Here is a 24,654-nt window from a genome sequence, read left to right as displayed (position 1 = left end):
CATAGTTTGAGTTTAAAGCACATGAGGTGTAACATCAAGGATGTCATAACTGGAGTCCAAAATCCATTCAACAAAAGCACTAATGTGAAGTTTTATTTGAAATCGATACAACCATGTTTCATAAATAAAGATTAAGAGACTTTGATAAGAATTTGAATATAACAAAGTATAGTCACAGAGGAACACTACACAGGGGTCGCTTTTTAGCCCTAAAATTGACCACCTGACCTAGCATGTCTAATGGCTGTCTGATTGTCAGCTCATGGTGCCTTCATTACATAGTAATAATACACATAATTTGTATAGCACAAAACAATGTTAAGTGCTTTACAGAACAGTATAAAAACAATCCGACAAGCAGCAATCCACAATTACAATTACTGTATGATGTAAATAAAGGGTTAAGAACTAGTAGGAGAAGGCATGAAATAAAAAAGGAGTGCAATTAATATAAAATGTGGAAATATAAAATAAATAACATGTATATAACATGGAAACAAGTGAGCATAAAATATTGAATGGTAAAAAAGTAAAATAGTATAATACTGTTTTTACAAGGTATTGTTTTAACTCTTTGTAGAGTCATTGGTGTATAAAAAGCAATTAAGCTAGAACATGTTGGATTCTGAAAAAGGGTTCTCCAATCCTTGCTGTAAAAACTGTAATACACTAATGATTGAGCCACAACGAGGCAGTCATGTAAAGTCAACCTCTTCCACAATCAAAAAGGGACTAGGGCCTGTGTCGACGTACACGACTGCGTCTCTGGATCCTCCGAGTTGACAGACGTGATGTGGCTGCTGCTGCTGTTTGATCTTTGTGTTCTGTGTGAAGTCCACTGAAGAAAGCTGCTGAGATCTTCTCTGAAATGCAGACTGAGGAACATATAGAGTAGAGGGTCCAGACAGGCTGGCAGGGACATGGTCAGCAACACTGTGAATCTGACAAACTCTGGGCTGGAGAGGAAAGGATGCTGGAGCATGAAGGAGAGGAGTGTTGCAGAAAAGCAAAGCAAGCAATTTGAAAGGAGGAGGACAGTCACCGTTTTGGTCATGGCACAATCCTGGACTCTATTCAGCTTTAACGTCATTTCACCCCCGGGCTGGTGCTGGTTCACACAGCAGTGGGTGACAGTCATTAACAGGTAACAGAGGAAGTTGAGTGATAATAGCGTTGAGTTGTAACCCCAACAGATTGAGTGATTATGAGAAAAGGACATACAGATGGAGGAGAGACCATGTTCAGCTCTGAACAGGAAAGGAATTGCAGCAGCAGCCAGTGCCAGGGTACAACAAACTGCTGCTATCACCTGAACACCCCTGTGCCCCAGTAGATTCCTGCTGGCCTTGGGCTCATTGCTCCATCTCATTTGCTCGAAGATGACGGCTGTCATAAGGAGGACCCCAGCTTCAGAGGAGAGTGCGAACAGGACATTTGTGGTCCAAGGACGAGCTCCCACCTCCCACCATGGACAACCGCCATGGTCCACGGTCAGAACATCTACCACAGCAAGAGTGCCACTTGAGAGACCTGTGAGAAAGTGGACCCAGTATAGGACACCCAGAAGATGCTGGATGGGGGTTTTTGATGTAGAGGAGAAGAAGATTGAGAACAGGACCAGGAAATTGAAAGTGATGGAGAGGATGGTGATGACCCAGATGACAAACTGAAGCCAGTGGGTCGCAAACGAGCTTTGGCACGGATGGAATGGACCTAGAAATGGAGACAAAATATGATATAAGAACCCAATTGTTTTTTAGGAGTGGCTGTCCCTTATTTAAATAGTGGAGGTGTAAAAACATATTCTCTATACATACTCACCAGGGACAGGAGAACAGCGGATGGCAGCTTGTTTTGTAGCATCTACACTTAGTTCCATTGCCAAGTCCTCTGGACTGCCATATTCTATGAGAAAATATCATAGCATAGGTTTTTTTTTTAATCTAAATTCTTAAACTCTCTTGTCTTCACTGACCAATATATAAGACCTGTTAAGAAATTGGCCAAATTGATCCCACATCAAAGGCACAACAAAGGCAGGTGAAAAATGTAAGGAAAACCCTGAATAACTGAATAGAGACACCGCAAATGTCTCTGCAGCCATAATAGGACTGCATGATACAATTAATCACTTAACCAATTCAGTTGTCATGGCAGTACCGTAACCATGAAACATGACAGAAAGGCCTAAATAAAAATAGATACAGCTAGGAGTTGAAAATTCTAACAGTTATAAAAACAGTAAAAGGATAGTAACGCTCATAGGCATAGGAGTAAAATACCGGAACCAAAGGAGATATAGGCATACTTCAGTACTCTTGCTTGGTCCTCTGCACAGGATTTGTGTTTTGTAAGCAGATATAAATGTAATCACAGTGCACTAACAGTATTAACAGTTATGAATATAGGCAATGTGTACAGAGAAAATATGCAATCTATAGACAGTAATATTTGTACAGTACATAGCCTAGTGGTACATATAGCCTGTATATAAATACCGTATGTACAGTACATACATTTGCACATGTGGTGGAACATGCTATCCCTCCTAGTTCCACTCTCCACTGAACAGGTGCCCTGACCAACCTGTCGGAGTCATTAGTGCAGTGACAGAGGTTGCCCACCCCAACCCAGCTTCCCACCCCTGAACACAACCAATCGTGTTCTTTGGAGAGCCCTGCCATGCCGGACGAACCGTGAGTCTCCATGGTTCCTGGTTGTTTGAGCTAAAACTTTTGGGGAAGCTTCGGAATTAATTTAGCAGTCATTAATCATTTCCACATAATAAGAGAAAGGGTTTTGACTCACCCTGAAAGTTTATGTCATAACTCTCTTGTTGATTTAGACTTGGCTTACTGTTGTCAACACTTCCAAGGTTCCAGGGGAAGGGGCACTTTGACTTGGCCCTGGGCGCAAACACACAGCACTGGTAGGCAAATGGCAGCTCTGCTACCCTGCAATGGCACACAAAATGAGTGATCACTCTACAGACAGTATGTGCGACAGCAAGTATTAACAAAGAGTAGAACTTCACTGCGCTGGTGAGTATAAGCACAGTTTAGAACGGCAATGTTATGGTTTGGCCCAAATGTATGTAAATACGAAACCTGCACACACACACTTCATAGTACGATGTGCAGTCTAATTCTCAGTGGTGGAAAAGTGTTTGGTGCATTTTTACACACTACCTGTGGTTGGCAGTGGTGTGGCTGAGCAAGGTATTGAGTTTACACACGACTAAGACCTGGGGAGATGTGCACCATGCTCTGCTCCCCATACAATCACCTGCTATCCTCGTCACCTATAAACACTCACTCTAATGCTGAAATGCCTATGGAATATACTGGTCAAAAAGCATGAAACATGCAGATGATTCAGTGATGCTGCAATAAATTAAGATTTATGTCTCACCCGAGATTAGACCATGGGTCTCCTGCACAAGCAACATTTGGCCTTTTATTATTATTTTTAGGATAATTATTACTGCTGAGCTAAGATAGAAAGCCTGTTTGGGCACGGGAGATATTACATATTGAACGTGCAGTACCACTTGTCAGCCTGTAGTGGTCCTACCTGACCACCGGCTCCAAATTTCTAAACAGAAGAGTATATGTATAAATGTGCGTGCTACTCCTAGTCCTACCTGAGCCTGGGCAGGAGACGCAGGGGCAGAGTGTCTCTAAGCTGAAGGTTCCCAGACAGCTTCAAGTGGGTGAGTCCGAGAAGACCCTCCAAGGAGAAGGAAGACAGCTGGTTGGAGGTTAGGTCACTAAGGGAGAGAGGTGATGGGTGTGTGGGGAGGGGGGAGGGGGGATGTCAAATGCATCATCTTACCAAATGTTCACTTTTTTTTTAAACCCATTAAGACCTGAGGCCGCTTCTAAGCATTTTCTAAATCCTAACAGTCTTTTTTTTTTATAAAAAAAAATGTCTTTCACGATTTTTCAAAAATAGCAGATCTACAAGCTCGTAGCGCGGCACTCTGTGCCGCGCTATGAGCTTGTAGATCTGCTATTTGAATAGCCAAAGAAATCTAAAGTGACACAGATGCGTTCCAGGTATAAATGGGTTTTAATCCAAATCATTCTATACATAAACAAGGCTGCCTAGAGATGTGCATAGTTAAGATTCTTCAGCGTCCTCTGGAGTGATATACTATATACTGTAATGTACATAATGTCATTAGAGACTCTTTACAATACTTTCACACTCACACATCGCACTGCTTAACTAAGAGTCTAATTACAATAGTTTGCATAGTATACAGTATATCTTATGCATCTTTTAGAATGTATTACAGATATTCATATATATTTTGACTCACAATTAACTTTTCACATTTAGTATTACAATTACTACTGTTATTGTGTAATGTATATTATTTAAATAAAAAAATAAGGTTTATTTAAAAAAAAGAAAGAAAAAGACCTATCCATTAATTGGCAAAGGTCTTAAACTAACTATTTTCTACATTATATAGTGCTTTGGCAGTATATTTGCAGTTATAGGCTTAGAGCACTGATCTGTCCATTCACTTACCATTCTCTGACACTGCCCCTACTGTACACATACAGTAAGCACACTTTGAGCAGGCTCAGGCTGTACCATAAAAAAATATGTTTATTCCACAAATAAGCTCTTTCAAAAAGTATTTCCTAAATGCGTGACCTGAGGCACTTAGTCACTCACAGTGACCTGAGTGCCTTCATCTCCAGGAAGGTCTCCACATGGATCTCATGAATGATATTATGACGCAAATCAATGGGAAAACAAAATTAAAACATTCTCAGAGGTTTCATCTGGGTGACTAAAGATTTAAGTATTTATTATGACTATTTACAATTATAAAACAGATGACTCACATTCTTTGTATCTTCCCACATCCAGTGAAGTTGGGTAGACACTGTATCCAGTTGTAAGACAGGTCCCTAAGACACATGGCCATTTCCCCAAAGGAAATCAATGTCCAATTCCAAACCAGAGATTAAGACAGTATCTAAACATGCCTTCCCATAGCATTTAATAATATGGATATAAGGGTGTCTACTTTTTTATTGAAGGGATATGATGTGTGCATGCATAATTGAAAGTGACGTTTCTAAAGTTAGATAAGAGAGTGTAGACAGGCCTATCAACTGAGCCAAAATATGAATTACATGACTAATGTCTCCAATGCTTTGTTTAGTTTCTTTTTGTCTTCTGATTTTGTTTTGGTGGTGGGGGTTTATTAACCATGAAATTGAGGACTGTTGTTGTTAATCATCAATTTTACGGAAATATATTGTATGATGAATTTCATGGAATAGATAAAAAGAAAATGAAATTGCTCGTATCCTAAACAGTATCAATGTGTATGTCAATGCATTTGTAAAGCTCTAAAGATGTACCATAAAAGGAACACTTACAGCTGCTGTAGGCTGGGCAGGAGTTCACAGATTGAACTGGGTACGGAGGAGATATGGGTGCCTGTGATGCTTCTGAATGATGAGATTGTATCAGTGAGATCAACAAGTGATACAGTAGGTACTTTTTATTTTGTTCAAGCACTTCCGTTGGCTTTTTTTTAGATGCTGTGTAATTATTAGGAATTTGTTTCTTGCATGTGTCAAAGATGCATATGCATACTGTATGTGCATTAAACTACAGGGATAATACTAATAATACTAATTTACTGAATAATACTACTTTAAAAAATGTCAGGTGATAATACATAGTTGGGGCCGTGTTATACAGCGCCCATACAGCAGTTGCCCAAAGGTAGTTCGACAGGAATGGGCTCCTCTGGGGATCCGACCTGTGACCTTTTAATCCCAAGATGATCTTTCAAATGACCTGACCACCCTCTGCCTCTCTCCCACCATCACTAAGAAACCCTCCAGTGAAAACAATACAAACAACACTCTGTAAAGCAGGGAGGGTGGCCAGCAGATTGGGAAACATTGGATTAGGGTTTCTCCAAAATGTCAACAACACATAAAGGTTGGCAAATAAATCAGAGGGGCTGCTTGTGGGGCTCCTGGTGTGGGACACCATACAGGATCTTATGGTGGCTTGAAGGGACTTACAGGGTCTCCAGACTATTTGCTCCAGTGAGGTCTGGGAAGACTGTGATGTCTTTGGCTCCACTGAGAGATCTAAACACACAGATGAGATCGCAGGGGGGGGGAAAAGACACATGTCCAAGGGGTTTTAGAGCTGTGTTTTGGTCTGGTGTTTACTAGCACATGAAGTTAGAAATAAATAAGTGATTGAAAAATACCAATGGTAGCACGACATGTTTTCCCGAACAAACAAACCCATAGGGCTTACTACTCCCCATAGAAAGGAAGTTAAGATCCAACCAACAAACAAATGGTCTGTAAGATGTGACACACAACAACAATCCATACGGCCTCTGAAGATGCTACTCAGTAAGCATGGTTTAGGACTGATGGTGACTTACAGGGTTCTGAGCTCTGGTAGAAGCCGGAAGGCTGAGTGATCTATAACCTGGACAGGATTGTTGTGGAGGTTTCTTTTGGGGGAGAATAACACAGCTTAGCACCACTGTTAAGGTTGATGGTGAATAAATGCATTATTTGCATTTAACCATTTAGTAATGAGATGTAAGAGAGAATAGACAAAGAAAATAAATGATCATGTATGATAGAGAATTGCAAAAGTAAAGTAAAGGAGTTATGTTTATTACATGTCTTCACATTTATTAACAGCCTGGTCAGTTTCAATCTATAGTTCTGAATCATGCTTATTATTTCGAACAATAAACTTCTAAGGGACGCTAAGGTAACCTACATGGTCTCTATGGAAGGGTTTCCAATGAAGGCATATCCTGGGATGGATTTGATGTGGTTGCTCTGAAGAATTCTGAGGAGATGAGCATGCAAGATGTTAGACAAAAGCACAAGTTTTGGCTGCAGAGATTCATTCATGTACAGTACAGTCTGTGAAGTTGGAGGTCACCTCACTTTCTGCTCAATTGAATTGCTCAACATTAAAAATGAAACTCCTTTTCAGATGTGTTAATCGAAGAATATTTATTACATGTATTATTTTATGTTTTTAATTTAGGATCAGATACCTATCTCTAAACCACTCGAACCCTAGCATCCTCATCTGAGGAGAACATTTGGCAAAAATAGCACAAAGCATTGTGTCGTGACACGTTGTGAGCTTGTAGATCGTCTGTTCTCGGACACCAAAGAGATTTGGTGTACAGGGAAAAAAGAGGGCTGTTTTCGGACACCAAATCTCTTTGGTGTCAGAAAACAGCCCGAAAAAAAGAGGGGACCAAGTACAGAGCCGACCCTGGTCAACTAAGAGTTAATTTAAGTATAGAGGGTTTAATTGGTTAAAGCTGATGTTTTGTTTGTTTGTTTCAGCAACATCTGAATGATTTCGGTAAAGAAGTGTACATTTTTGTGTCAGGAAGTTAAGCATTAAGACTCACAGTTCCTTGAGGGTGGGGACGGCTCTGATGGCTGTAGGGAAGCTGTCCAAGCTGTTGTAACTTAAATCTCTGTAATGAGGTCAGAAGGTTTTATTATAATGACATGAATTCTCATAGTGGGTTTGGGTTATTTTCTTATAATGACTTAACCCACAGTGTCACAGAGCCATTTCAAACTCTCATTATTTATTTTACATTAAATAACCTCACTGTATATTATTCCACTTTGAGCTAAATCGATAATTTGACATGTAATATCGATTGAAAAAATGATTTGATTAGCTTACTAATTTCCACTTCCAGGAGGCAGAGCAGTTATTTAGAAATAACAGCCTGCCGAATTCGTTCTCAATTGAGTATTCATCAAAAGTATGTAAAACTATTCAAATATTACTAAAGGCTTGTGCTAATACTGATCATTTATTTTTAATTAATATTACTAATACTGGTAATACTGTTATACTGTAATAACAGTACAACTACTGTACCACTATCATACTATACCTACTGTACTTACAACAATAATAACAAGAACAGCAATAATACCCACTAATACTAGTAATACTGTCACTACTATAATATTATTAATCATAAATGTGTTATTATTTTACAAGCTCTTCAGACAGGACATTCCAAAGCCTGCAGGGCCCGGAAGGTAGAGGTCTGATCAGAGAAACTTTCCGGTCATAAATTTCTCTTCCTTCGCCCCGTCCCGGCAGCTATACGACAGACGGTACCATAGTATCCCAGCCTCGCCTCTCTCATCTCTCTCCAAAACACACACCAATCAGTGCGTTTTCACACACGGCTACTTCCTGTTTGTAAACACGCCATGTCTGGGAAACTGGCTCTCGGTGCTGACACGTCGTACAGTCAGGATTTACAGTGTTCGTTCCCATCCGGCTCTCTCCTCGACAGGGGCCATTGTATTGGGTGGGAATTAATCATTGAAGGGGTCAGATACACTGGTGAGACTTCCTGGTTTAACGAGAAGGCCTTAGCATGTGTGTGTGTGTGTGTGTGTGTGTGTGTGTGTGTGTGTGTGTGTGTGTGTGTGTGTGTGTGTGTGTGTGTGTGTGTGTGTGTGTGTGTGTGTGTGTGTGTGTGTGTGTGTGTGTGTGTGTGTGTGTGTGTGTGTGTGTGTGTGTGGGCTGTCAACAACCCCATAATTTATCCTTCATACTAGTACTAGACAATGTTTCGCTGGACCACAAGTTGCTGTGTGTGTTGGACCACAAGTTGCTGTGTGTGTGTGTGTGTGTGTGTGTGTGTGTGTGTGTGTGTGTGTGTGTGTGTGTGTGTGTGTGTGTGTGTGTGTGTGTGTGTGTGTGTGTGTGGTGTGTGTGTGTGTGTGTGTGTGTGTGTGTGTGTGTGTGTGTGTGTGTGTGTGTGTGTGTGTGTGAAAGACATCTCCATATTCTCGGAAAGAAACACAGCATTTGCCTATCGAACCCTCCGAGCCTGCTTTACTTGCATGTGTACGTCTGCAAAGAAACAAAGAGACCGCAAAACGGATCTATCTTATAGAGGTCTACGTAGTAATGTAGTAATAGGCCAATCTAGATAAATGCCAGCCAGCTGCATTATGCTGTAAACCCACACAGACTATACATACAGATGTAGATAGCTCTCTATGCAAACTAACTCATTACAGCACTTTTCACCAATTTTCTCCTTTGCGGTATCGGGCCCATGTTTTCGACATGGGCCCAATACCCCTGTATCTATCTACCACTGTATTTACCACTTCGACATCTCAACGTGTATTTTTTTGTCTGCGTTACACACACCAGGATAATGAGAGCTGTCTGTCTTAGCGCAAAGTTCCGGCATCCTGGAGGCTGTTTGGGTGCAGCATCCAAACAGTCGGGGGAAACATGTGCATCCTAGATTGAGGGTAATTGGCAGAGGTTCTGCACCGTGACCACACACTGTGATGCACCAGATGAGGCCTGCCCAGACTGTTTGAACTGCAGTGGTGGCTCACTTAGGGCTAAGCCCTAGGGGTTTTCTTGTAAAAGACAGTGCTCAAAGACAGCCCTCTGTCCCAATAGGAAGAGCACCTGCGCCCTTTCTGAGCTTCTGCGTCACCGTGTCAGGAGTTGTGGGAGTTGGTCAAGTTCTTCTTGGTTAGATTTTTTTTCTTCTTTGCATATTTTGTGGCTTGATGCTCAGTATGTTTTCCGCATAATTGGCTTTGATTTGTCTTGTTTTGCATTGTATTTCATTATGTTGTTGTGGTTACCCCAGCCAAAATTTGGAATTGGTGTCCACCTTGTTTCTTAATATTTGCGCTGGTGCAGATCAAAATAAGTTACAAATCAAAAACGAAAAGAAAATACCTTTATTCTATGTTTTCGTATGCATTTTTCTTTCTCTTAATATAGCCTCCTTAATATGTTAATTGATGATTGTTCCTGCGTTGTTCCTGTGTTATTCTCAGTGTGGTGCTCAGGCACACACGTGCGTAGTTCTGGGTGTGTTTGCTACACTAATGGAGATTGACTAACGGTGCTTCCGCATCTCTCACACGTTCTGACATTATTTATGGACCTGTGTTTGTTTGTCAGTCTCTTACTTGCCCTGATGAAGACCAGTTGCTGGTCTAAACATGTTGGCTTTTAATACTTTTTGTAAATATGATTAAAGTGCATTGATTTGACGCCCTCTCCTCAGTTATTTTTCGGGTGCTAGGATCTCTCCTCTTCTTCAAGTTTTGGTTTCCGTAGATCCTAGAAGCACCAATCTACATTTTAATCTCAACTTTTATCTCCATTGAGCACCTGATTGTTCTCTCTCTCACTTTGCATATATGTGTTCAATTTTAACCAGGCAGTAATCACTTGCTCTGATAGATGAATGTTTTAAAAAGGTCAAATGTTGTTGTGTTCTGGTTTTGTGATTTTAAACCTTTTTCGCCACACAATGGGAATGAGTCCTCTGTTCTTCGATCACAGAGCACAGAAGCAACAGAAAATGATCAACATTATTTGGACTCATCATACCCAGGTAGCTATTACAATTGCATTTTCTGCCAAAATTCAACATTGCTTCAAGGTGAAAGGTTACCGGTCAACTCACAAGGTCTCCAGGTTTTGCAGACCGTCAAAGCACCTTTCCCCCAGTGAGTGGATCCGGTTGTCATGGAGATGTCTAGGATAGGAATGGTTAATATTGAAGAAGGGAAACAATTTTTTCTTTGCTTTTTCTTTCTTTGATATAGAAGACTATATCTGCCTTTTAACCATACCCTGACTGTTTGGGAGACACATCCCTAACACTGGTTTTACTGGTTTTAATCTCTACCCATTGAACTACACAGGGTACACAATGTTACTCACATAACCACCAGGTGACTGAGATTGCCAAACGCCTGGTCGGGGATGTAGGTGATGTTGTTGAGGGCGAGGTTCACTGCCTGCAGAGTGGGCAGCCTGGCGAGGGCTTCAACAGGCACCTGTGTGAGGGCGTTGTCGTCCAGCCAGAGGTATCTAAGTGATTTAAGGCCCTTGAAGGAGGCGGCATGCAAGTTGCCAATGAAGTTGGCATCCAGGCGCCTGGCAGTAAGAGATTAGTGTTTTAGTCATACTGCTTAGAGAGTCAATATAGGAAAACATGGAGATTATAAAACTTGAAGTAAAGACACATAATTATCTGTTGCTTCATAATAATGAACTACCATGTATCCTAATATAAACATGGAAAATGTCTTTGTGCGTGTCTGTAGTTCACGTATCTCGAGAAACGTCTGACTGACGACTTCTAACTTGGCGCACGCCAAGGACCTGAGGGAGTGGGGTGCCTGGCATCGAGTTGGTCGGATAGGCAGACGTCCAGAACCGCCCATCCGGCCGATATGTCCATATAAGGACATAATGGAGATCAGGTTCTCCAGCAAGTTAAACAACGGGTACTCTGACAATGGGCACAACAGATACAATGGGTATTGCATAACCGGGTGGGGCATGCACTCCCAACTTACATTGTTCCCGAATGTATTTATTTTAAACTTTTTTTTAGCACTTTGAGATTTGTCCTAATATATATATATCATTATAAATAAAATGCATTATTATGATTAATATTTTAACATGAACACTAACTAAAGATGCTTTAAATTAATGTTTATTTCTTAATCTTCCTATTAAAATTGACTAATGGGAGGGCGGGCGGACCACGGCCACGTCACTCTGACTAGGACATAACCATAAACAAACCCAATACGGTTGTCCAGAACCGCCGATCTGACCGATATGTTCATATATAGGCACGCCAATATATGGGCATATACTGATGACATCAGGGATCTCCATATATGGGCATAAAAGGGACAAGGACTGACAGATACAGAGATCTCCATGTATGGGCACTAATATATTCAAATTAAAACTGACTTAAGGGAGGACAGGCCGGCGGACCACGTCGTCACGTTCATGTCACTATGACTCAGCCATAACCATATAAGGAGTTCGCAATGCAGCTACGCCCAAATATGGAGTGTGTTCTAACCTCAATGTGTCGTGATGGCATCAGGCGCAAACAAATCAGTCAGCTCCATACTGTATATGGGCACAAAAGGGGGCATAGCCATATGCAATGGTGGAAAGTAACTAAGTACATTTACTTAAGTACTGTACTTAAGTACAATTTTGAGGTATTTGTACTTTACTTGAGTATTTCTAATTTCCAATACTTTTACTTCTACTCCACTACATCTCAGAGGCAAATATTGTACTTTTACTCTACAATTATTTGAAAACTTTAGTTACTAGTTACTTTGCAGATATAAATTATGATATTATGAAACATACTTTAACCACTTTAGCTATTTTATACCTAGGCTATTTGAAAATAGCCGATCTACAAGCTCACAACGCGTCGCGATGCGACGCGTTGTGGGCTTGTAGATCTGCTATTTTCAAATATTTTTGTACTTTTACTTTTGGTACTTTAAGTATATTTTGATGCCAGTACTTTTTTACTTTTACTCAAGTAAATTTTGAATTCTGGACTTTTACTTGTAACAGAGTATTTTTATATTGCAGTATTGGTACTTTTACTTAAGTAAAAAATTAGAGTACTTTTTCCACCACTGCATATATGGGCATATAGTGATGACATCAGCTATCTCTGTAAATGGGCATAAAAGGGACAAGGACTGACAATGGGCATAAAGGACTGATATATGGGTATATCGGTTGGATCGGCGGTGCAACGTAGGTGTGAGGGATGTGTAGCGGCCCGAACCTCTAGTTACTTAAAGGTGCTATAAGTGATATTTTGTGGTTAAAAAAAAAAACGTTTCTTGTAAAAAAGGTTAATGCTCTATATTTTGATAGTAATCATTGCATTAGTGTTTGTTCAGTAACAGGGACTCCCCATCTCTCCAGCTCTTTGGTGAGCAGAAAATACATTTTCAGGATACCAATTTCATCCAATCATATAGGATACAGGAAACCTATAGTGAAATTGGAAGTGATGAAACAAACCAAAAAATTAGCAGACCAAATTGGAACTGGAACACTATACAATTGACACTGATGAATAGGTTCTCTCTACTGACTGGATGAAATTGGTGACCCAACTCAAAATGTATTTTCTGTTTATTAAAGTGCTGGAGAGACAGGGATACCCCTGTTACTGAACAAACACTTTACAGCAATAATTTCTCAGAATACAGATATATTTCACTTACTATAACAAAAATGTACATAATATCGCAGCATACGGTATGCATTTATACCCAGTACCACTGTTCTACCCCGGATTTGAACCCTGTTTCCTGTGCAATAACTGACATTTTTTACCATTGAGTTAATAGAGCGTGCCTGCCTGCTCAGGGGATAAATTCAATCGTGTCAGATCCTGTGTCTAGGTGAGACATTACCTTTGACACACGTCTAAATGTCTCAATAGAAGAGCAGGGAGATAAAATACTACCACCCAAATTGTACAAGTTATATTCTATTAACATACTCTACCATACAGATTGGACACAAATACATTTTATTCATTTAAAAGAAGTTACATAGTTTCGCTTTAAGGACATTTTATTCCACATGCTCCAGACCCCAACAATAGTTTCCTGATGGTAATAATGGATGTATTTTTCGGGAGAAGTTAGGAAACAGATGACGTAATAATACCAATAAATGCAATCATATGTTTTTGATAAATTAATATATTTGATATTTGTCTTGTTACATCTAACTCAAAATAGTGCTGCCTGTCTAAAGGCTTCAAAAACAAGTCCATTACTACAACAAAACATCTAGTTTAAAACATATAATTTATTCTATTAAAAACATAATATTTGACCAAACTTTATTATTATTATTATCATTATTATAAAATCTAATTATGCCATATAGCACAAGCCTCTCATTCAGAGGACCTCTCTATCAGGGAGGTCTATGCATTCTTCGGGTTGTATGGTAGTAATTTATGGTGTTGACATCGCTTAGGGGACATAGCTGTCTGTCAGACAGGGGTCCCAGTACCACCGCAAGCAGGCAGCTTGCATGTGTCTATTCCCCCCTCTGCCTTAACGTGTGAACTTGAGATTGGAACATCTAAACAACAGTGATCGCTGTTTACCCTGGGCCGAGCAATGAGCAGACAAGGGCCCCATTGAGATGCTGAGAACAACGGATCAGGTAAACCTGTTTAGTGATGACACAGGGCTTTAGTGTCAGGCCCACTTATTGTGTCAGGCCCACTTATGTGTGTTTTAGTATGTGTGCATGTGTGTGTGTGTGTGTGTGTGTGTGTGTGTGTGTGTGTGTGTGTGTGTGTGTGTGTGTGTGTGTGTGTGTGTGTGTGTGTGTGTGTGTGTGTGTGTGTGTGTGTGTGTGTGTGTGTGTGCGTGCGTGGGCGTGCGTGCGTGCGTGCGTGCGTGTGTGTGTGTGTGTGTGTGTGTGTGTGTGTGTGTGCATGCGTGCATGTGTTGTTTGTCTGTGTGTGTGCAATGTATGCACATGCTGTACTTGCACATGGATGTCTGTCAGTATCTGTATCTTAACACATTTCTGTTACAAGAGAGAGAGAGAGAGAGAGAGAGAGAGAGAGAGAGAGAGAGAGAGAGAGAGAGAGAGAGAGAGAGAGAGAGAGAGAGAGTGGTTAGTGTGCCCATTTATGTTTTTTTATGTCCAAGGAAAATAGACCCACATTGCCAATCTTGTGCCACGTTTACAAACGCTCTTGACCGCAAAACGTTTGGTTGCCATCATTTTGCTGAGTTTTTCCTGCCTCGGGAGAAAAAATGAGGGGAGGAATAAACAGCCTATTTGAGATAAACCTGAGAACGTAGGTTACATCATATAGGGCCTGTCTATCATCAAGTAAAGTATAAATTCCTAAATATAGGCAGACCATTTTTTCCACAGGGAATGGACCTATGCTATTAGAGACAGCTAACACTGAAGCAATGATGCTTAGTTTAGCCTCAATGTGGAATTATGCCTATGGTCCTCCCTTGTCTTTACCTCTAGGACGCAGCAGCCAAAAACGTTTAAAGGCATTATTGTAGCAAGCACTTTTAAATTTTTATTGTTGTACAGCTATATGGTTATGGAGTGTCAGCACTTACATTAAGCAGAAAGTTGCACACATGCTTTCAGTATGCTCAGTAAGATTTGTGTTGTATTTTAGATGAAAACTTAAGATCTAGTTGGATTCTGCTGGTAAATCTTCATTCTGTTGCAGTTTGCTGAAATTAAACCTTAGCTTTTACAACACCTTTGTGGTTTAGCGTAGTTCTCTCCTTATACATTTTTCGTTTTGTTTTTGTGTGCAGCATTTTTAGGATTTATTTCAGATAGGTCAGAGTAGAGAGACAGGAAATCCAAGGGAAGAGAGAGAGAGAGGAGAGACATGGGGTCAGATTTAATCCCTGGTCCTCGCATTCACTAGGAGCATTTTCTGTGCACTAACTGGCTGAGCCACCAGGCACCACAAGCCCCCGACCCAGTTTCTAGGTTTTGCTGAGGTGTACTCACAGAGACTGCAGGTTCCTCAGGTTTTGCAGGGCTTCAGAAGGAATGTGAGAGAGGAGATTGTTCTGGAGCTTTCTGTATGAGAAGAGGGGCAGTCAAATTCACAGAACATAAATTCACAGAACATAAAGTGACTGAATTAAAGTAAAAGTAATTGGTGAAAGTATACACAACTTAGTTTTTTTAGGACACACCTATTGAGTTCAATTGCTCTTGGATAAACCATTATGAAAAATATATTTTACCCAAATACATGAATTGGTAAAATGATCAATGCTAAGTTAAACATCAGTATTTAAAAATATGTGTCACATACAGCACTTTCAGATTTCGAAGTCCTGCGAAAGCATCTTTGGGGATGTCAGTTAGGCTATTTCCTGCCAGACGGCTATTAGGTAGGGGGGGGAAACAACAGGAAAGAGAATTAACAGATTTTAATAAAGGTAAAATAGAAATACCATGGACACGCGACACAGAACTACAGCCAGTGTGAGTGGTTTCTGTGTGTTTGGCAATGTTGCTACCGTACGTAACCACCCCTCTTGATTGTATAAACACATCTGCTTCATGAGAGTCGACTGAGTTGTTTCTGAATGCCCACCAAATTAATCTCACTGCTCGACAGCTGACAGCCAACTGCGGCGCAATTACAAGTTGGCCCTGCCTTGTAACACATAACCTGCTTCCCAGATTTCAATATCCTGACCTGAATTAACCCATTAAGACCTGAGGCCGATTCTACAAATGTCTTCTAAATCCTAACAGTTTTCTCAAAAATGTATGTTGTCAGTGGTGTTCAAACCTTTTCATGTCATGGACCCCCAAAATTATATGTAATTGGCCGCCTACCCCCCAACTCAAAATATTTTGTTCCATGGACCGCCAGAAAAATGTTTGCTTTAAAAGAATATATATATTCAAAGATTTGCACAAATTGACACGATTGAAAAAGAAATAGCAGATCTACAAGCTCGTAGCACAAAGTGACGCGCTATGAGCTTGTATATCTGCTATTTTTGAATAGCCAAAGTATAAAATAATGCTTTTTAGCTCAATCTAAAATGATACGGATGCTTTCCCGGTTTTAATGGATTAAACTAGCAGACACGCACGAAACACCGGCCTGATGGCTAATGTTAATATGAACATGTTTAGTGCTTCTGGCTCCATCCCCGATCTGTTTGTTCATCTATTGAACCAAATCGATCTCGTAGTGTTGTTGGTCTGCTCTTGCACTTTGTTTTATTTTTTCCTTGGCCTTGTATTTACAAGCTGCCAAGCTAAATTAATCCCCTGCTTTCGTCTCTGGCACAGGGACCGTTCCTATTTGGAGTCTGTCAGATGTTTTCAGGGGCCAAAATGTGGCAAGAGTATCTGATGCATTTGGCTTTCATGAGTGTTTATGGGGGCCTGAGGGGGGCTTTTAATAAAGTTAAGAATGTAAATTGGTGGTCATTGACGAACTCAAGAATGTTTGTGTTGGTTAGGATCACACTTAGGATCCCTTTGTAAATCTATAGTTTAGATGCTGTGGAGAAACTTCAGAGAGATCAGAGACATTGTCCTGTCATCAAGATAACAGGTTTGATTGCCGCCGTGGCGGATGCACTGTAACCATCCCCATCAAAGCATCCCTGAGTTAGCCTGGTAAACCCACCCGGTCGCGGAAATCACATTTATTTGATTTCTGCAGACCGGTCTGCTGAATGCATCAGCTGAAATCAAATGAAATGTCATTTCCGCAACCAGGGGTGGTTAACCAGGCTATCCCTGAGCAGCTAACCCAATGACAATTTCCGATTGAGGCATTTAGCAAATCGACAAACAAAGTACAAGGTCGGAGTAAACCTCCATGAAGCCACAACTCAACCACCCTACCATGATAAGACAGTATTGTTGAGATTGAGATACCAAAATACGTATGTGCTACTGGTCCAAGACATTTTCAGTGGAAAATCACTATTCCTTTAATATGATGCCTGGACAGACGGACAGACAAACAGACAGAGGAGATTTTAGAGGAGATGGTCTTACAGTTCCTGGAGGAGGTGGAGGTTGGAGAAGGCTCGGCTAGGCAGCGGGTAGAGGTTGTTCATACTCAGATCTCTATATGAGGATAACAGACAGACAGACAGACAGATGCACACAGCACACATCCACAACTGTGAAGTCTCATTGCTATTCTTTCCACAGAATTTCTTGTTTACAACTGCATAAAAGAACAGTGCCGTATACTGGCATGGTATACAGTGGTGGGTGACGGCGTGATAAGTGTCCCAAAATGCTATGCACTGCCACTGATATTTGATACAGACTCATTTGAAAAACTTGCTAGCAGGATTATAAACTTGTTTTGGCAAGCTGCTTTAGCTTGCCAAAACATTTCTTTAAGAGAAATACTGTCGATAAAATACTGTAGTGCAGCAACTATTCAGAGTCTGCTCAAGTTATGGTGTGCAGTACGACATCTAGCTCTAAAAGTAGTGTTGTCATCATGACTGCTAAAACCAAGGAGGATTAGAAGCAAAATGTTCCTTCATTCTTTATGGCCAAGTACTAAATGTGGTGAACAAAGTAAGGTATTTGGGTCAAATCACCAGGGATGATTTACATGATCGTGATGGCAATGGCAATGTGCAGCACCAGTGCTTAGGGTTGTACTACAAGCCAATATGCTGGCAAATTTCATGTGTGTACAGATGATTAAAACAGTTATTTTTAAAGTCTACCATACTCTACTCAATATAGCCCACCTGTGGTGTAACTATAGCAAAGCAAAAATTAAAAAGCTTGGCAATTAATGATGCATTCAGAATCTTGCTCCCATAGATGGACATGTGCAAGTCACATGTTTGTGACTGGTAATGTTCCCATCTTTCATGCTGTGTTGAGGAATTTCCAAATTGTTTGTGGCAGCTTATTGATTAAAAATGCTTATTATGATCAGGGATCAATACTGGGCCCTATTTTGTTTAGTTTGTATATTAATGATCTGCCTTCAGTCTGTCTCCATAAAAATGTATGCTGATGACACAGTTCTTCATATACATGCTGAAAACAAACAACTAGCAGCAGACAAATTAACTGCAGCCATGGTCCATGTATCTGATTGGTTGAGGAACTCATGTTTACATCTGAACACAAACAAAACTGTTTGCATGTTTTTCTCACGCAACTCCACAGACACTGTTCATCCTGACATTGTTGTCAAAGGAAACAGTATAGTATCAGAATTTAAATATGGAATCACACTAGACTCAAACTTTTTTAGACTAAAAAACATGTTAAAAATGTAGCCAACACTATCAAATTCAATCTGTCTAATTTCAGGCACATAGCTCCAAATATAACAAAAGACACAGCTCCACAGAGATTTTCTCACACATTCACATACTGCTTCACAACCTGGTCACAGACAAATCTGACAACTTTGAAGAGTCTGAAGTATAGAGTCACTTTACAAACAGACATTAAAACACTTGATGAAAATCATTACCACCATTGCCATATTGTTCTAAAGTATAATTTATTTCATTTTGATAGCTTTAAACATTTTGCAGATGCTTGTCTCATTTTAAGGTTTTAAATGGGCTTGCACCTCCTCCACTGAAACAGTTCATAGAGCGAAGGGACAGTGGTGACAGAGCAACAAGGGCAACTACCAGAGGGGACTGCGATGTACCATTCAAACGTGGTATGTTTGGTGAAACAGTCTTCTCTGTTAGAGCCTCCCATCACTGGAATAGTCAAACCGAAGTAAGAGAGAGCACCAACTACAGTATTTAACCTTCAAATTCAACCTTAAGAGATGGGTTGAAGCAAACCAAATTTGTAATCATGGGTAATTATCAGCTAAATTTGTCACTGGTGTCATTTCTCATATTTTACTGTAATTGTTCTGTCTCCTGTAGGCCTACTATGTCTACTTGTCTTGTATTGTATTGATGTCTGTTTTTGTATGGATAACTATATCACCACTTTTTAACAGCCTGCTCAGGGACAACAGATGGAAATTAGCTTTTGGCTAACTCTGGCTCATTTACGTGGATGTGAAAACTGACCGGTTGATTAATGTGCACTGTCCCTGATGAATAAATAAATGGCTTTAACTGGCCCTACACAGAGTGACACTAGGTATTCCTTTTGTTTTTGGCAAATTGGAACAAGTGTCTGTATGTATTTTAATCTCTATGGTATTTCTGTATTGTGTGTACTTGTATTGTAGTATGTTGTCTTTTCTTTTTCTTTGCTGTTGTGTCTATAGTTAAACTGAATTGAATTGCACCAGAATCTACAGTAGAATGCACCAGTACAGGTACAGGATACATGTGAAGTGAGAGTGAAACATTTATCCAAATGGACGTCTCCTGTCATTTTGTACTGAGGATTAACGTTTTTTTCTTAACACTTTCTTGACACAAGTCCTATACGTACTTAGTTGACCGGTGTCCCCCCAGGGCTCTATACTAGGTCTGCTCCTTTTTCCCCCTCTACAACAAATCTCTTTGCTAAAAAGTAGCCAGAATAGTGATACTAGGGTTCAAGTTGTTAATTCTTGACGTAGAGAGAAGGACAGGGCGAATGGATCAAAAACAGGCCTAGGTTTAGTTGAAGCAAATAAGAACACACGGACAATTACTTTTGGTTTCCGCAGAGAGAGAGCACATGGAGGGCAGTAACTGGTAAAACTCCTCTGTTTCTGAGCAACAAAACAACAGATGTGGATATTTAACACATTACCCTCTGTCTCAGATAAATAAGAAGCAGATCTCTAATCGGCAAAGTACAATGAAGGTCCTATACCGAAATTTGTCTGGCCGACCCTGCTGCAATGATGTATTGACAACTTTTGACAGTATTTACTTGCACACATGGCACTGCATGAGGACGGCAGGATTTCACTCAACGTGCCATGGGATGATGCAGGACACATTATGGGCCATCCAATACCAGTGGTATTACAAAGTACTGAATGTATTTACTTAAGTACAAGTATCAATACCGCAATGTAGAAATACTCTGTTACAAGTAAAAAAAAAGTCCTGTATTTAGAATTCACTTTAGTAAAAGTAGGAAAGTATTAGCGTCAAAATATATTTAAGGTACCAAAAGTAAAAGTACTCCTTAGGGCGCGCCCCCACCAAGAGTTGGCTGGCCGCTGATTGCAGAATCTGCCAATGCATTGTCAATGCAAATGCGTGGATTTCTGCTTGTGAGTTTGTAGATCGTATTGTAGATGAAGTATGCATAGGGCTGAAGTGGTTAATGCATGTTTTCTTGTAATAATAATCCAAATCTAAAAAGTAACTAGTAACTAAAGTTTCCAAATAATTGTAGGGTAGTAAAAAGTACAATGATCGTCTCTGAGGTGTAGTGGAGCAGAAGTAAAAGTATTGGAAACTGGAAATACTCAAATAAAGTAAAAATGCCTCAAAATTTTATTTAAGTACAGTGCTTGAATAAATGTACTTAGTTACTTTACACCACTGTCCAATACACATAACACGACATGCACCATTGTTGCAGCTTCAGAGGGCATGAGTGATAAAACTAGATTAACCACTTAAACCCTCTATACTTAGTAAAACGGACCTGAGCTGCAATTGTACTTGGTACGCACTATTTTCCCTCTACACCAAATCTCAACATAGATTAACATAGTTACTCTACATGTAAATGTCATACAAACAGACTGAAGGGTAATGTCATTGTTAAAGATTATGTAAAGTGTATGGGGGGTATTTGCTCCACTAATCTGAACTTGATAACGTGTGGCAAGCAGTGAAGAAGGTTGTGGTGGTGTGGAGATGATCAAAGACCGGTGTTACATTCAAGGGTCCTTAACATTTCACTGCCTGCCATACAGATTAGTGAGGTGTCATGAAGCAAAGCAAGCAGGCTACTATCATGTTCAGCCCACCTACTCTGCTGCAACCCACACTGATTACAAACAGAACAGACCTCAACCCATAGAGCCATACTAGAACCTTGTCCCTCATGATGCACCCATTCTGAATATCTAATCGGTCAGATCCAGGGGTCATCAATATGTCCTTACACGGACAAATGTGTCCATGGCAAAAAAAATATTTTCAGTTTTACACACCATTATAATGTTCTTATTTTGATCATAATACCCAATTACTGAATACGGGTCCATTTGGTTCCATTTGCACACTCCATTTGTCTGAGTTACTAGACCTAGCTAGACCTGTAATGGTAATTCAGGGCTAGCTCGTTTCTGGTAATATTTTTTTATTTTTTAGAAATTGTGTGACATATGTTTATGTGAACTTACCTAGGCCTATTCAGTAGATTTATTTTTACCTTGAGTGCCTCTCTTTATTATATAATTACTTATCCTACTAGCCTTAAAGGTAGGGTAAGTGATTTGCTTTGGTTAAAATAAGTGTTAAATAGCTCTATATTCTGATAGTACTCATTGCTATAAAGTGTCTGATCAGTAACAGGAGTCTCCTTGTCTCTCCACCTCTTTATTAAACAGAAAATGCATTTTCGTTTCAGTTTCAGTTTCATTTCCAATTTTATCCAATCAGGACAGAGAACTCAATCAGGATACAGATTAAACAAGTGAAATTGGAAGTGATGACACTAAGAAATTAGCAGACAAAATTGGAACTGGAACACTATACAAATTAAGCTTAAAAATGGGTACTTTCTCCTGATTGGCTGAGATTTTGACACCTACCGAAAAATGTATTTTCTGTTTATTAAAGAGCTGGAGAGACAGGGAGACATCTGTTACTGAAAAAACACTCTATAGCAATGATTACTATCAGAATATAGTATTTTAACCTTTTAACAAAATACTTTTTGTTTTAACCAAAAAATATCACTTACCCTACCTTTAAGGTCATTTTAAGAATAGCCTTTTTTTTCCCCCAACAATATGTTTATTTATTTTTCCTTTCTTTTCACAAAATATTTCAACATTATATTACTAGAATAGCCTATTTAAAAGTCAAATGGTATATCAGATATCAGATATCAGATCAAACATTTGAAAATGTATCAACAAAATGGTATATTGTATAGCCTTGATACAAGACTGTCATATTTTATATCCGATGACTGTCTTGATCCAAGGCTAATAATTGTATATTGCAAGGGCTAAGCTATGTGTAGTACCTACACAAGTAGCCTATTCAATGATTCATTTTTTTATAATGCAATAATTTTATATGATAGCTAATTATGAATTATTCTTCATTATAATGCCCTTATAATTACTATATTTTAGGGTTATGGTTGGAATAAGTAGCCTTCCGTATCCTTCATTATGTTGACAGTCAGAAGATTTCTTCTCTCTCCCACACTCCCACACACACACACGCACGCACACGCGCACACACACACACACACACACACACACACACACACACACACACACACACACACACACACACACACACACACACACACACACACACACACACACACACACACACACACACACACACACAACACACACACACACACACACACACACACACACACACACACACACACACACACACACACACACACACACAAACACACAGGTAGCCAAGTAACACTCTTAACTGGTATCAAATGATAGTTGGTTCTGACTTCAGCCACTCAGACCACCATAATGTAATTAATTTTGTACAAATTGGAACACTTTAAAAACACACCCTTTAGACCAGGGGTCGGAAACCTTTTTGACATGAAGTATCATTTTCTTGATAGTCAGTGTGCTATATTAACATTAAAGGTAGGGTAAGTGATTTGCAATTATTCAAATAATTGCAAAATGGGTCTATGTTCTGATGGTGCTCGTTACTATAGAGTGTCCTGTCCATATAAGGAGTCTCCCATGTCTCCCCAGCTCTTTATTAAACAGAAAATGCATTTTCAGTGCTCTCTCCTGATTGGCTTAAAATGTGTCACCTACCTGAAAATGTACTATATTCTGTTTACTAAAGAGCTGGAGAGACCCCTGATTGATTGATTGATGTAGTTTATTTAGTAAGACATGAGAATAGTACATGACAGTAGCCTACATAACAGTAGCCTACATGGAAGTACAAATTCACAATACAAGGTCTACTAAACTGGAACTCTCATGTGACCGAACAAACGCTGTAGCAATGATTACTATCACAATATAGTACTTTAACCCTTTTTTACCAAAAAAAATAATATATATATATATCGCTATACCCTACCTTTAAGTTTAATTATAACACCACATCAAAATGTAATGTTTCCATCTGATTTTGATTGTCCATAGGCTATACATAACAACCTTTTCTTCTTCTTCTTTAGAAATATTTTCTTTCACATCAGGGTGTAATAATGATCATTAGACTCAGAGCAATAACGTGCACCTATATCTCCCAGACTTCCTCCCCAGTCAGAGGAGTTTGAATGAATGTAGAATGATGTGCAGGTTATAATCTGTGGGGGGACTTTAACTGACCAAACGTTTTTTAGAAGAATATTTCATTTTAAAAGAAAACCCTCTCACACTTTATGCCGGTGTGGCAGTGATCACCCTCCCCATGTGCCAACGTTGGCACGTCGTACATCAGTGATGGATGGGAAGCTGTATTGTTTTCTTTACTTACAGGTAAGACGTGGAGACGCTCAGGTCAGAAGGGATGTCATTCAGTCCGACGTCCACACAATCCACACGCCAACGCAGCCCGTCACGGTCGCATGTGCACAGGGATGATGATGATGGTGACGGGCAGTCGGTACTTCCGAATGCACTGTTCACAAACAGCAAGCCTAGAACAGCGAGAGGATGCATTGTTAATATCACTTGAAATAGTCACACTCTTGTCTAAACTGTCCTTTATTCAGACCGCTGCATTCTATAGCAGTCATATGAGAGTGGCAGCCTGGACAAAGCACATGGTGGAGACTGGAGAGAGAGAGAGAGAGAGAGAGAGAGAGGGGCAAGTGCGTTCGTCACTGAGACACTTGACAGATGTTGTTGGTGACAAGTGAAGTGGTGGCTCGTGGGGCTCCCTATTTAGCCATAACGATATAAACCTGTTGCATTGTAATTGAGTGCTGTGCTTTGCTGCCATCTCCTGGTCTTATGGTGTATACAACCCTCCAGTCTGTTCAACAACGTCATCCGTTGCACATTTTGCATTGATTGGACCTTTTTGAAAATGAAAAAAAAACTCCCGCACACTGTCTTCAAATGCAATTAAAACA

General features: G+C 39.9%; 1 protein-coding gene across 1 annotated transcript; it reads right to left on the bottom strand.

Annotated features, from left to right (window-relative positions):
• Positions 1-270: 270 nt before the first annotated feature.
• On the bottom strand, positions 271-24,293 carry LOC308092273 (leucine-rich repeat-containing G-protein coupled receptor 5-like). Its single transcript, XM_080438121.1, has 16 exons — positions 24,054-24,293; positions 17,476-17,547; positions 15,758-15,829; positions 15,445-15,516; positions 10,789-11,004; positions 10,529-10,600; positions 7,448-7,516; positions 6,793-6,864; positions 6,443-6,514; positions 6,066-6,134; positions 5,406-5,477; positions 4,863-4,928; positions 3,644-3,769; positions 2,809-2,954; positions 1,822-1,905; positions 271-1,713 (listed from the first exon to the last, which is right to left on the bottom strand). The coding sequence occupies exons 1-16, from the start codon at positions 24,236-24,238 to the stop codon at positions 722-724; spliced, it is 2,457 nt and encodes an 818-aa protein (XP_080294247.1). The 5' UTR covers positions 24,239-24,293; the 3' UTR covers positions 271-721.
• Positions 24,294-24,654: the final 361 nt, after the last annotated feature.

Source organism: Gymnoscopelus braueri (genome assembly GCF_963280865.1).
Source record: "Gymnoscopelus braueri genome assembly, chromosome: 9".
In the NCBI taxonomy this organism is placed as follows: domain Eukaryota; kingdom Metazoa; phylum Chordata; class Actinopteri; order Myctophiformes; family Myctophidae; genus Gymnoscopelus; species Gymnoscopelus braueri.
Note: the sequence above shows the minus strand (reverse complement) of the source record. Positions and strands in the feature narration are given on the sequence as shown.

Coding starts and splice junctions, on each gene's coding strand:
- LOC308092273 (XM_080438121.1), bottom strand. CDS start 24,238: ATGCATCCTCTCGCTGTTCTAGGCTTGCTGTTTGTGAACAGTGCATTC. Junction 4,929..5,405: donor CTGCCCAGCCTACAGCAGCT/GTAAGTGTTCCT, acceptor CATGTGTCTTAG/GGACCTGTCTTACAACTGGA. Junction 2,955..3,643: donor CGTCTCCTGCCCAGGCTCAG/GTAGGACTAGGA, acceptor GTGCCATTGCAG/GGTAGCAGAGCTGCCATTTG.